This window comes from Diadema antillarum, unplaced genomic scaffold, assembly GCF_040938485.1.
Source record: "Diadema antillarum isolate AM-2024a unplaced genomic scaffold, OU_Dant_1.0 seq00000850_RagTag, whole genome shotgun sequence".
In the NCBI taxonomy this organism is placed as follows: Eukaryota; Metazoa; Echinodermata; class Echinoidea; order Diadematoida; family Diadematidae; genus Diadema; species Diadema antillarum.
The window spans coordinates 757,913-771,725 of record NW_027271723.1 but is presented as its reverse complement, the minus strand read 5'-3'; the positions used below and the strand labels follow the sequence as shown (position 1 = coordinate 771,725).

At 39.7% G+C, this 13,813-nt stretch overlaps 1 protein-coding gene across 1 annotated transcript; it reads right to left on the bottom strand.

Moving 5' to 3' along the window:
- Nucleotides 1-650: 650 nt before the first annotated feature.
- LOC139740376 (iron-sulfur cluster transfer protein NUBPL-like) lies at nucleotides 651-13,631 on the bottom strand. The gene is made up of 10 exons (XM_071650969.1): nucleotides 13,506-13,631; nucleotides 9,074-9,248; nucleotides 7,436-7,470; nucleotides 6,649-6,742; nucleotides 5,858-5,897; nucleotides 5,132-5,222; nucleotides 4,691-4,784; nucleotides 2,694-2,779; nucleotides 2,084-2,204; nucleotides 651-799 (listed from the first exon to the last, which is right to left on the bottom strand). The coding sequence occupies exons 1-10, from the start codon at nucleotides 13,629-13,631 to the stop codon at nucleotides 651-653; spliced, it is 1,011 nt and encodes a 336-aa protein (XP_071507070.1).
- Between the last annotated feature and the right edge of the window lie 182 nt (nucleotides 13,632-13,813).

Genomic DNA, 13,813 nt, shown 5'->3' with positions numbered 1-13,813 from the left:
GCTCGCTTGTTCAGTACATGTGCGGAGCTGAAATGAGAATCGGTGTGAATGCTGAGAATGCACATGTATACAGTATACAAATATATGTGGCAGTACAGACAACAAGGTGTCAGTGTTTTAAAATCTTTGATCTACCATTCTTTTACCTAATTTATCAATGACATTTCCTGTGGCTATCAGAAATGTTACGGTGGACCGCATCTGACAGTTTCACAGAATTTCAAAAGCCAATCATGGAAGAAAAGTATATAATTTCATCTATAAAAATGTGCTGATCATGCACTGTTCGGGTTTGTTATCACTCCAGCCACCACTAAATACCCGGACATTTGACCATGAGAATTGGGGAGAGGTTCATCACTATCAATGTGACACTCACTGTATCAGCAGCATCATGACAGTGTAACCATGTCATACAAACAAACAAATGAAAGGGGTAGCATGTTTTCAAGATCATCGCTCACGCTTGCACGTTCCTGCCATTAAGTCTGTGTGATGACCGTCGTCCGTTGCACGGGCGTCGGAACGGAACTTTCAGCTTCCAGGCAGTTTGCAGCTCCAGATGAGGTTTCCAAAGCACCTTATAAGCTATGTCCTCTACCACGAGTGACCCTCAGAATATTTACCGATCTCCTCGAACTTCACCCTTGTCACCTGTCTGATTTGCCTTCAACTCTCTGGAGCACTTCTGTGGCAATGGCTTTGTAGGCCAGAGATTGAGGACTGTCTGGTGCTGAGACTACTATGGGCTTCCCACTGTCCGACGTTTCACGGATGTCTATGTGAAGAGGAACATCTCCTGAAGGAAAAAAAAAAATTAAACAAAGTGTGTGAACTTGCTAGACCCTTTGCATGCTTTTAGTGCCAATTGGCACAGAAAACCCCATAGCACTGTCCACACTGTCAAAAGTTCCTGGCACAGAGAGGGTTAAATCATTCCCTCTTCCAGAGAGTGTGCAGTCCCTGTCGAGTCACTTGAAAATTATTCTCATAAATAATAGACTTATCATACTGAGCTAGAGTTACTCTCACTTTTGTCTGACACCATGCATTTTTCCAACCAGCATTTATTACAAAAGACAATTGTCAACACAGAAGTAGCCAGTATTTCTAGCTAATGTTTCTTGAGTCAAGGGTAAAAGGGGCAGATGACAGGAATGGGCAAAAATACAGGACTGTGTATTTGTGACTTTTATTTTATTTTTTCAATTCAATTCAATTTCAGTTTTATTAAAAAATACCAAATAAAAGTCCAAAGACTAACCATATTTGGTTTACATCAAACTTTACAGCTTTACAACTTTTCAGGGAGACATAAAGAAAAGAAATAAAACAAACTGACACTTTACACAACAACTGATTCATATTGACAACCCCCTCCCCCCATGAAAAAAATTTGATCTGTTATTTACCAAACTTTCACTCTTATCTTTGAACTCATCTACGTTCGTAATCATTCAGGCATTTCTACGGCACTATGTGTTAAATCAATACCATTTGGTGAAAACTACAAGTCACCTGGCGCAAACCACAAAGAACACACATCCTTTATCTACAATGCATTTTATGTGTGCAAGGGAAAAAGCAGCCTTTAAATCTTAACAGTGCCTTATAAAATATGTCACTCATTTTTGGGGGCAGTTAACCACAATAAACACACTTTTATTTCTTAAACTGCCCTGTGAAAGACACATTCTGACAATGACATGCAGTCTGTTGGGTGACCCGTTTCATAATGGGCCTTTGCTTGAGGGGAAATACACTACAGTGCACTCCCGTTATATAACGAACATGTTTATAACAAAATTCCAGTTACAACAAATTCACAATTCTAAGTTGCAACATTATCCTTTCTATCTATTCTTACTGCTTATTTGTTCGGTTATAACAAAATTAGATATAACGAAAAAAAAAAAACCTGTCGATCCCGAGGACTTTGTTATAACGGGAGTCCACTGTAACTGCTGGAATCCTAGCTTTGATATTTCCAGCAAATACTGTTATCTTTAGAGCTTGACAGAACAGATGATAGCACTCATTTCGAACATGAGAGTTTTCCGACAGAGGGGTCAAACATTCTTACCCAAGACGTCCAGTCCCATCTCCCTGGCAACGCCTTTGACCCCATCCTGCCCAAAGATGTGCGTCTCATGACCACACTTGGGGCACTGGAACACACTCATGTTCTGCACAATACCCAGCACCTGCCAATGCGAGTGAAAAGAGACCATTACAGGACCACTTGCAATTAATTAGAAATATTCCCTACTTCCTTTTGCTTCAAACAATGACAACCTCTGCGACTGCTTCAAAACACTTGAAGAAGCAGCCATTGGCTTATTTTATATTACCCGAAAACTTTGTCACCATACAAAAATTGTTGACTCAGTTTGCAATGAAAAAAAGAAAGCTCGAAGCAACTAAATGCACTAAAATGTGATTTGTTGGTGTAGATAAATAAACCATTCATTTACTGTAAAACATGATATATTCGCGGCATGAAATTTTCGCAAATTGGAGCTGACAGCCTTTTTCGTGGCATGAAATTTTGGCGAAAAGCCACTGGCGTTCAATGCATATGGTGTAAACAAGAACTTTCGCGTGCATTTTAATTTCACGAATCTTGGCACTCGCGAAATTTGCGAGATATAATGAGATATAATCTTGCATTGTTTTCAGACACAAAATCTTACCGGAACATCCACTTTCTTGAACATCTCGGCTCCTTTTCTCGCATCTAGTAACGCAATGTCTTGAGGAGTGGACACTATCACTGCACCTGATAGTAGTAGGTTTCAGAAAAAGGTATGTCTGGGTCAGTCAAGGGTGAGATAGAGAGAGCGAAAAAACCAGCACTCGCAAACCATGCTTTTTTAAGCTGCGTTCACATAGAAGTATACGGTATTCGCTATTCGCTATTCGCTATTCGCTATTCGGGCACCCAGTACACCATCACCCACACCGTCAACTCACCATCCCGTGCAGTGAGGATTTCTTCCTCCTACATCCCAGCAAATCTTACTAACAATTTCTAAACTGCATCACAATGTCAGTCTACAGGCTTATTTTTGCTAAAGGGCAAATTCAGACCAAAATTGTCATTATTTCATAAACGAGAGACGGTATACGCTGCAAGAAAATCGAACAAGCTCGTTTCCCACTATGCTATACTATTCTATGCTATTCGGTACTTTCGAATAGTGCCCTCTTATGTGAACCGGTGTTAGGAAATCCTATCGTTCGATTCAAGCTATTCGCATGCCCTCGAAAACGAGCCCCGAATACCCGAATAGTATACTTCTATGTGAACGCAGCCTTAAGGGAGTATGATATCTAATATGACATAACTGAGTCAGTACAGTTTGTCACTATTATATAACCATCCATCAGTGCATGGAATTTGCCAGAATGAAGACTTGATATTCTACAGGATACCTAGACATGCACTTGTTATTCGAAAGGAATGCAGAATGTACCCGAATAATATGCTAATGAATGAAGCACTATCACTATCACTGCACCCGACAGTAGAAGCAGGGAGGTGCTAGAGAAGGAGAGAACTACTGCTCTCCTTTGAAGTCACGCGCGGCACCGCCAAGAAGTTAAGCCTTCAACTACAGGTGCTACCCATGTGCTTTGACAAAAGAGAGCATCAATAATCGGGACTAGCGCTCTCGCATCTAGAAATACTTGCCCCTATTGCAATTCGCTCTCTCTTTCAATGTGATGGCAACAATGAATTTGCATACCTGGAATTGGAGCAGCGAATCAAAATGCAGTGTAAAACTGACAATTTTAACAGCAAATAGTTCAAAAGCACACTGGAAAATGCTTTACCGGAGTACTTTATTTGAAAGATCAAAATATACCAGATTGAAATCTAGAAAACTAACATGCGGAAATGTGCGCATTATAGAAAAATAATTTTCATTTCATTTCCATTTGCGTATTACGAAGAAACTTGAAATACATGTTTATAATATTGAATTCTTTCCTAAACTATTCTAAATCAATTCGAGTATTTCATTTAAATCTTACGGTAAAATAAAGCTTGTAATTCAACGAAAGGTGAAATGCGCTCTTCTTCTCCGAACTTCGTCTCGCAACTTGAGCTGTGCCGAGCATGACTTCAAAGCGTAGTGGAATGCTAGACATCCCTTTGTAACACCTTGAACCCAAACATGTGTTTGCATGAATTACGAAGAGTTGCCACTCCATCTCTGGAACACCTCCCTGGTAGAAGGTTTCAGGAAAAGGTATGTCTGGGTCAGTCAAGGGTGAGATAGAGAGACAAACACACACAAACACACACACACACACACACACACACACACACACACACACACACACATACTCACAAACCATGCTCTTTTAAGGAAGTATGATATCTAAAAATATGACATAACTGAGTCAGTACAGTTTGTCACTATTATATAACCATCCATCAGTGCATGGAATTTGCCAGAATGAAGACTTGATATTCTACAGGATACCTAGACATGCACTTGTTATTCGAAAGGAATGCAGAATGTACCTGAAAACCATGCTACTGTATGAAGCACTGTTAATAATCAAATGAAAAGTAAATTCACCAACGAAATGAATGAAGCACTGTGATAACTGAAGAGAAGTCATGCATTGGCATCACTAAAGCAAAGAACTGTCACCAGTGGGGAAAATATGTACATACCTGCGATGGTGATGAGTTGAGATATCGACAGCTGAGTATCTCCGGTCCCTGGAGGCATATCAATAACCAGGTAGTCTAGTGGAGCCCATGCCACCTACAAGAAAAAAAAAATGGCTGCTGTAGAGGAGAATGTGTTCTTGCTCAAAGCAAAGACAAAATGCTCTTTTGTGAGGGACTCCTGGTAAAACCTTGTGAGTGAACTTCATTCTTCAATACACAGGAAATAGTCCATCAACACTCCAACGATCAACGTCCTTTGGGATGAACAAAAGGCTAGCTCTGGACATTTTGACAGAGCAAACAATCTATCACTAAAAACATAAGAGTGGGATATTATAGCTATATGTGCCTGCTCTAAATTAGAACCACCAGATTATTAAAAAAAATGAAAAAAGGATAGCAGATACTAAGTTCTTGCTACTATATTCTTGTAGTACTCACCTGTTTGACCAGTCTCTGTATAGCTGACATCACCATAAGGCCTCTCCACACAACAGGTGACTTTTCATCCACAAGGAAGCCCATTGACATACTATGAGAAAAAAATACAAAACTTCCGGTTAGTGATTTACTGATTACATACATTTGCATTTTATAATTATGTGATATTCTTCGTACATGTTACTACTTGGTTGATGTATCTATTTCTTACATTTTTTAAGGCAATTTTATACAGTATAAATGACATTATACACAATAAGAACTTAGAATATGATTTAAGCATCACATTACATATATTTCATTTAACAACAAGGAAAGAGTTCCTTATGTCCCCCCCCCCCCCCCCACTAAATCACACTTTTTTTTTTACTAATAATAAACTAAATTAAAGGTTATGCCATTTGTGGGAAGACTTCCTTTTGAGACATAACCCTAGCATAACCTTTATTTAGTTTATTATTATTTTTAAAAAATTGTAATTTGTTTATTTTGTGCAAATTAGTGGGGGGGGGGGGACATAAGGAACTCTTTCCAACAAGAAATTACCTGGTTTCATGCAAGGCCAATATGTAACATTGCAAACATCCATCATATTTTATAAGTTGTCACAATAAAGGAGAAAACAATTCAGAGATGGGACTGAGAAATGTCAAGTATGACTCATTTGCAGTTTTCTTGGGTTAGCAGCAGAATGAGAAATTTCAATGAAAAACAGAGTCTTCTTACCATGATATACCAAAGTTCTTCAGTGGGATGAGCAGATTTTCTACAGACAACAAAAGAGCAATGAAAGATTATCCTATCAGTATCAGAATAAATAGGAACTATTATTCAGTAATTACACACTCCTCATTCAAATCGTCCTCCAACCTTTCTCCCGGAACTACAAAGAATTACCCACACTATCCTAGTCTGTGATTTGACCTTATAGCATTATATATTTTTCTGTTGTTGTTGTTTTTTAAACTGGTAACAGTTACTGCCTCATTTATTTTCAGACATTTATTATTCTGCTGTTCTGGTATCATTTGTGCATGGCTACAATGTGCTTGCTTGAGTGGACACTGGAGTGCATTGTGACATCAAATGCTGCGCTTCCGTCCTAGATTTGAAGTTCACAAAGACAGAGAATTCAAAAATGTTGGAAATGAACAGCTTATCAGCACACAAAGGGGATCCACCTATTTCATTGTTTCACATGATATGAAATACAGGCTACAGATCAGTAAATGGTATGAGAACATGACAAATTCGTATCAGATATATCATAATTAATGTTTGTGATATCAATTCTACTGTTTTACAAGTATTTCTTCAAATGCAATTTGTATGATTGTAAATGGTATATGTGTTGACAACAAAAATCATCAAGTACCAGTAAATGTCATCAACATAAAAATCATCAGGTATATCGTATATCATACATGTATCTAAAACTTGCATACACGGCATCAAATCCACATCCCAAGCCACATGGTGTGAAGGCACTTTCATCTGCAGTGTTTTGAAATACTAACTGTCATCAACATCTGGCTCTTTTCCCTGGAGGTTCATCATCCTTGGAATAGAAGGTCCAAAGACATCAGCATCAAGGAGGCCGACACTGGCATCCTGCAAAGAAGTCGTGAAGAAAGTGAACATTTGGGGATTACAAAAATGAAGACACTCAAGACCATGTTTTCTGAAAATTACTCCATATGAATACATCCATGATGATTAGGTAATGGCACTATGGATACCAAGTATTGGTCATTATTCAGAATACTGCAGCATTACAACTGAAAATTATGATGCCTCGCCTTTCAAATATGTACAGAAACATACAAGGAAAGAGTATAGATTAAAGTGCATACAGAAAATAAATGTTGACCTATGACCTCTATGGACAGAGGTCATTTTATAAAGGTCTGTACACAAAACATAAGCTAATTCATTATGTCTCAACAAAGTACCATCTTGTTGGGGAAAAAAAAAAAAAGAAAATGTGCAAAGATTGAATGCTGTGAGCCACAGCATTGAGATACTTATCCTTGGAAAAAGAAATCACATACAATTGTACAATGTAGAAGAGATTTCATGTCAAGTGTGGTGCGCTCTTTGTGATATATATGCAGTTTACTTAGCACCTTCAACAGAGAATCAAATACTAACATTGGATTCAAGTTAGAATCTGGAGACTTTAAATTGTTTTATTACTTTCAGGATTATCAAAAACGATCCAAAGACAGAATACAGTGTATCACAAAACTGTGTGGGTTTTCACTGATTCCGAGATGTTACTGCCATCAATAACCATTTCTCTACCTTTTCCACATCAGCAATGCCAAGAGCAAGATTCACTGTAGCAAATGAAACAAAACAAATACAATGTAAATTGTAGCATGTCGAAATAGCGTGAAGGCCACCAGTTGTAGTGTTCAAAATATATGTGAAATTATGACCAAATGCTCTTGATCTTGTAACAATAGGTACAATTACACTCAGCATCATTCACTCACCGAAGGAGCAGCAGAAGAGAGGCTGGAATAGCATAAATGTGGCCAACATAGCAAACTTGGAGCTCAGTGATAAAAATCATATCCCAAAGTAGAAAATATTGAGAACAAAAACTGAAGACGGATGAAATAACCAGGCATGGAAAGTACGACTACCACTGCCACCAGTTGTAGCGTGTCGAAATAGCGTTAAGGCCACCAGTTGTAGTGTTCAAAATATATGTGAAATTATGAACAAATGCTCTCGATCTTGTAACAAAAAATGTACTTGTAAAAATTAGGGACTGAGATAAATTAATGTTGAGAACTGAGACGACGCAAATAAGGTGAACCAAACGTAATGAAGTCTGGTAATGCTCTGACTTATTCTGAGGACAACTCGCCCTCAGCAAACTTTGATGAACATATGATTTACATAAACAATATTTACATAATTATCTTATAGCAACCAATAGAAATAAATGGAACAGAGGACTTCAATAAATGGAGGAGTCTAATTCAATAACTCAACCAATAAGTAACGAGAAGCATGAGATGATGGAAGCAGGAGGGGGTGATTACGTAAGAATGGGAGCTGTCTGGGCTCAACTAAAGAATCCGGTGTGGGATGGAATGAATGAACACACCTGAATAGAGAAAGAATGAAGGTGGCAAAACTGAAGAAGAGGAAGGTATCTGAAGTGACGATCATGGAGGTGACAACTGAATATCATGAATTAATGTCAGACTGCAAGGTAATGCTGAAAAGCAAACTAATGCAAATTAATACAAGGTCTAGACAGAGAGCAATGGGAGAGTAGACAAAACAGAAATACAGCAAAGTAAGCAACAACAAAATAATGGTCCTACACAATCATCTCCATGCACCCACAGATAAAAAAACTCCAATTTTACGCTAACAATTTTTCTTTTCTATTCCCACAACAGAAAGATGCACTAATATAAAACTTTATTCCATTCATCACTAACATGGAACATAAAGAAGCAAATGGATTCAGATTTTTGTTCTGGGTCAGAATACAAAACATATTGTAAAGTTACATCTTAGTAGCAGATGCAACAACAGATAAGTATGAGGATAATATGATACTAATCACAATATTGATAACATATTTTGTCCAAATAAACAAACAAACAGAAATGAACTAACGGTGCTAACATTGAAGATATAGAAATTATTATAATTATCATTTTTCTATGATACATGACACTGTATTTCAACAATCCTGCATTGGTTAATATCTCCGAGACCCCATTTCAGTGACTAATTCTTTTAAATGTCATTTGTTCACTGATCACTTGATTTGATTTCAGACATTCAAATCAGATTCATATTTTCCCAAAAAAATAGATAATCTACAGGGTATATGGTCAAAGAATCTGACATCAGTAAACTTTGTTTAGTATTGATAATTTTTTCTTTTTCTGCAAATCTCAACATTGATACCTGCTGTCGTTGATTTCCCGACTCCACCTTTGCCCGAAGCAACCAGTATCACATGTTTGACACCAGGTATCGGCTGTCGTTGAGGGAGATTCCTTGCCATCAAACGCCGCCTGCGCTCATCCTCGCTTGTTGCATGTGACCTCTGACCTGTTGAGTTGCTCTGGAAGAATATATCCTTTAGAATTTATGGATCAAGTATTCAGAAATTATTCTGTTCAATACAAATAGGAGTAAATTTATGTCGAGTAGGCCCAAGTATTTTTCTTCACATTTCAGAACATGGCAAAGCAAGTCTCATGTCTGACAGAATATTGGAGTCTTAACATGTTATAAGTCACTGAATCAACATCTATTTCAAATGAGAGACTGAGAAAAAAATACATTTAGTCTTAATTCTCTAATGTGATCGCTCGAGTATTTGTAGCCCGACCAGACGCAGTGCGACACTTGTTAAGTTGTATACAGCAACGGGCTGTGTATAGTTAGAATATATTTGAGGTTCCCATAGTGCACACTCACACACATTTATCTCTTTTATAGTTTATTCTAAGACATGATTTTTCTGTTTTTGTTTTATTTTGGCTTTTTTTAATGGAGGTCATGAAAAAAATGTTCACTATAGTTGCACTATTCAGCATGCCCATGGACTTTTATGATTGACTAGACTCTACTTCCATTTAATTGAGGGTATCGCCAATACGTAGGTGCAGTGCGCAGAGCAGCGTTTTAGATGCATTATGGGATAGCTCATGGGACAAACTTGCCCCGGTTTTGGCTGCACATGCAGTTACAACTTGTACAACACGCTCTGTCTTTATAAAGAGGTATTTTTTTGTTGAAGATTTCTTCGCTTTCCATCATGCGACTAGCACATTGAAGCCTTGCAATAGTGAACCATGACTCTAGTGACCGAAAATCAGTAAAGCTTAGACACTTTCGACTCTTTTAAGCTGAATTATAGCCAAGAAAACAAGGAAAAGTAGAAATTACGCGGTGCGTAAAATATGTCCCCGCCGGAAGTAGCATTTAGTATCAAAATGTACTATATAGGTCAAAAGATCAAGGTCAAAGGTCAAAGAAGTCAAAGGTCAACATTCTGTGTAGAAGTTTTGAAGCCCTCACCTAGTGCCATCACATAAAGCAAACGGAATCGAAATCCGGTTAGAAATGGCGAAGGAGTAGCATTTTGTAGCCAATGTACAATATAGGTCAAAAATCAAGGTCAAAGGTCAAAGAAGTCAAAGGTCAAAATTCTGTGTAGAAGTTTTGAAGCCCTCACCTAGTGCCATCACATAAAGCAAACGGAATCAAAATCCGGTTAGAAATGGCGAAGGAGTAGCATTTTGTAGCAAAATGTACAATACAGGTCAAAAAATCAAGGTCAAAGGTCAAAGAAGTCAAAGGTCAAAATTCTGTGTAGAAGTGTTGAAGCCCTCACCTAGTGCCATCACATAAAGCAAACGGAATCAAAATCCGGTTAGAAATGGCGAAGGAGTAGCATTTTGTAGCAAAATGTACTATATAGGTCAAAAAATCAAGGTCAAAGGTCAAAGAAGTCAAAGGTCAAAATTCTGTGTAGAAGTTTTGAAGCCCTCACCTAGTGCCATCACATAAAGCAAACGGAATCGAAATCGGGTTAGAAATGGCGAAGGAGTAGCATTTTGTAGCAAAATGTACAATACAGGTCAAAAATCAAGGTCAAAGGTCAAAGAAGTCAAAGGTCAAAATTCTGTGTAGAAGTTTTGAAGCCCTCACCTAGTGCCATCACATAAAGCAAACGGAATCGAAATCGGGTTAGAAATGGCGAAGGAGTAGCATTTTGTAGCAAAATGTACAATACAGGTCAAAAATCAAGGTCAAAGGTCAAAGAAGTCAAAGGTCAAAATTCTGTGTAGAAGTTTTGAAGCCCTCACCTAGTGCCATCACATAAAGCAAACGGAATCGAAATCGGGTTAGAAATGGCGAAGGAGTAGCATTTTGTAGCAAAATGTACAATATAGGTCAAAAAATCAAGGTCAAAGGTCAAAGAAGTCAAAGGTCAAAATTCTGTGTAGAAGTTTTGAAGCCCTCACCTAGTGCCATCACATAAAGCAAACGGAATCGAAATCGGGTTGGAAATGGCGAAGGAGTAGCATTTTGTAGCAAAATGTACAATATAGGTCAAAGGTCAAGGTCAAAGGTCACGACTGAAATTCTGTGTAGAAGTTTCAAAGCTCCCATGTAGTGCTATCATATAAAGCAAACAGAATCAAAATTGGCTCATAAATGACAGAGAAGTAGCAAATTGAAGATTTTGATCACACACGGACGCACACACGGACACACGGACGGACACACGGACGGACACACGGACGGACGCACGGACGGACACACACACGTACGGAGCCCGTTTCATAGTCCCCTGCTCGAACTCGTTCGGCAGGGACAAAAAAGGGCCAACATTATCATTAGTAACAACGGAAAAGCAAACAAAGAACTCCATTGAATCGTATGGGAACTGCGACTCGCGTGAGACAACCGGACGCGAACAAGGGACCGTGGAATCCCACAGTGCACCTGTGACAGAGCTCTTTAGCGTGCACAGGAGTTTTTTACGTCATCGGTGATAGCGAGAATTAGTCTAGCTCAGCTCTGTGGATTAATTAAACCTAAAAATACATCACATGCAGGAGTTCAGTCAGCTAGTCAGTCAGCACAGGATCTATAACAAGTATAAATTAACAGTATGAATTACCTCATTCTTTGGCTGCTCGAACAAGATTTACTGTTTAACAGAGAATGGGTACAGTTTGGACCAAAAACACTGCTAAAATTTAAAAAGTGCTTCAAGGCAAAAACTGCAGGTCAGTTCGGGAAACCCACTCACAAGGGGGGACCCTCCTTATAAGTAACCCGTCCCCCTTATAAGTAACCCCGTCCCCCTTATAAGTAACCCCCGGGGCACCCCTTATAAGGAGTCTCCACGCTTTTTTGCAATGCAACGCGAAAATGAAAGGACTGCGGCAATTCGCTTGATTATGTCCATAAAGCTTCACAAGTTTCCTAGTTACTCACGAAATTTGAGCAAAATCGGTTTGAGGCATCATATCTAAAATCATGGATTTAAATGCGATGTCAAACGACCCATGCGAATGCTGAAATGCGAGCGATTACTGGCGTGAGTGTCGCCAGGCGCGGCGGCGCGGCAATGCTTGAGTGCAGACGTGGCGACTGAGTAGTGTCGCCAGGCGCGGCGGCGCGGCAATGCTTGAGTGCAGACGTGGTGACTGAGTACGTACTCAGTCGCCACGTCTGCACTCAAGCATTGCCGCGCCGCCGCGCCTGGCGACACTCACGCCAGTAATCGCTCGCATTTCAGCATTCGCAGGGGTCGTTTGACATCGCATTTAAATCCATGATTTTAGATATGATGCCTCAAACCGATTTTGCTCAAATTTCGTGAGTAGCTAGGAAACTTGTGAAGCTTTATGGACATAATCAAGCGAATTGCCGCAGTCCTTTCATTTTCGCGTTGCATTGCAAAAAAGCGTGGAGACTCCTTATAAGGGGTGCCCCGGGGGTTACTTATAAGGGGGACGGGGTTACTTATAAGGGGGACGGGTTACTTATAAGGAGGGGCCCCCCTTGTGAGTGGGTTTCCCGAACTGAGGTGAAACTGAAAATATACGCTACCGAGTGATTTGAGTAATTTTCCCACTCAGCAGTGCTACCTAGTACTAAAATTACTAACAATAGAGTCCAGAGCTAGCTGAGAAGATGAGTGTTGTAAATACGATGAATGAAAAAAGAAGAATGAAGTAGACTAGACCCTAGTATAAAGTCAAAGAAAGTTGCAAGAACTGTAACTGCGACCAGCCCCAACACGCCCACAGTGTGTAACTGTGTACACGGAGCTCATGCGTCCCGGGGTTACAAGAACTGTAACGTTAGCACAACCAGACGCCGTGCAGCGACATGGACAGGACTGTGTATGGAGCTAGTTACAAGAACCCATCTCAATGATCTGCAACTTACACGCCATCGTGATTGGAAAGCTAAACTTTGTCTACGTACGTACCAGAGAGTTAGATCTATGGCCGTTCACAGCTTTTGCTAACACTGCCGACCTTCCATGACTAGTCGTCATCAGGCTGGTTCTTGTCCATAGCTGGAAAATGTTTCTCAGTTGGTCCATAATGATGCAAGGTTAGCCGCACATTTACCCCTGTTGAAGAATTCGAACGTCAAGACACGCTTTAGGTAAATGGACAGGTTGCCGCTCTCATTCCACGCATCGCAAACGACACAAACCTGAGATACGGTACTAGTGTGCTACAGCACCGGGGAAAGTCCGGCAGGACGCCTGCTCACCGTACCGTCACCAGCGAGGCGCAGGCACGCTGATAGTGCTCAGCAAGATCCTATTTTGATCCTGTCACATGTATTGTAGTACCAACCGGCCGTACTTGGGCATGCGAATGGCATTGCAGCGCAGTGAGATCCAATCACCGGTGATATGATCATGAGGGTGCGATCTCCGCGCCCGCTCGCCGCCCGCACATCCCAAGACGTACATCATTATTAGAACCTGTTTGCTTCAGTGCTCTATGCGCTGCACGCACAGAAGCAGAAAAACAAAAGAAATAAAAGCTTAGGAAGTTATGGAACGCAATAGTAAGTAATAATTCAACAAAGTTTTATCACATTTATTATACATAATGGACAATTTTTTGACAAGTCATTATATTGAAAAAATAAATT

Excerpts from the sequence above, each read along its gene's own strand:
- LOC139740376 (XM_071650969.1), bottom strand. The coding sequence starts at position 13,631 with ATGATGTACGTCTTGGGATGTGCGGGCGGCGAGCGGGCGCGGAGATCG. Across the intron at positions 5,898-6,648 it reads AGAGCCAGATGTTGATGACA|AAAATCTGCTCATCCCACTG; the intron begins GTTAGTATTTCA and ends TGTTGTCTGTAG. Across the intron at positions 800-2,083 it reads GATGGGACTGGACGTCTTGG|GAGATGTTCCTCTTCACATA; the intron begins GTAAGAATGTTT and ends TTTTTCCTTCAG.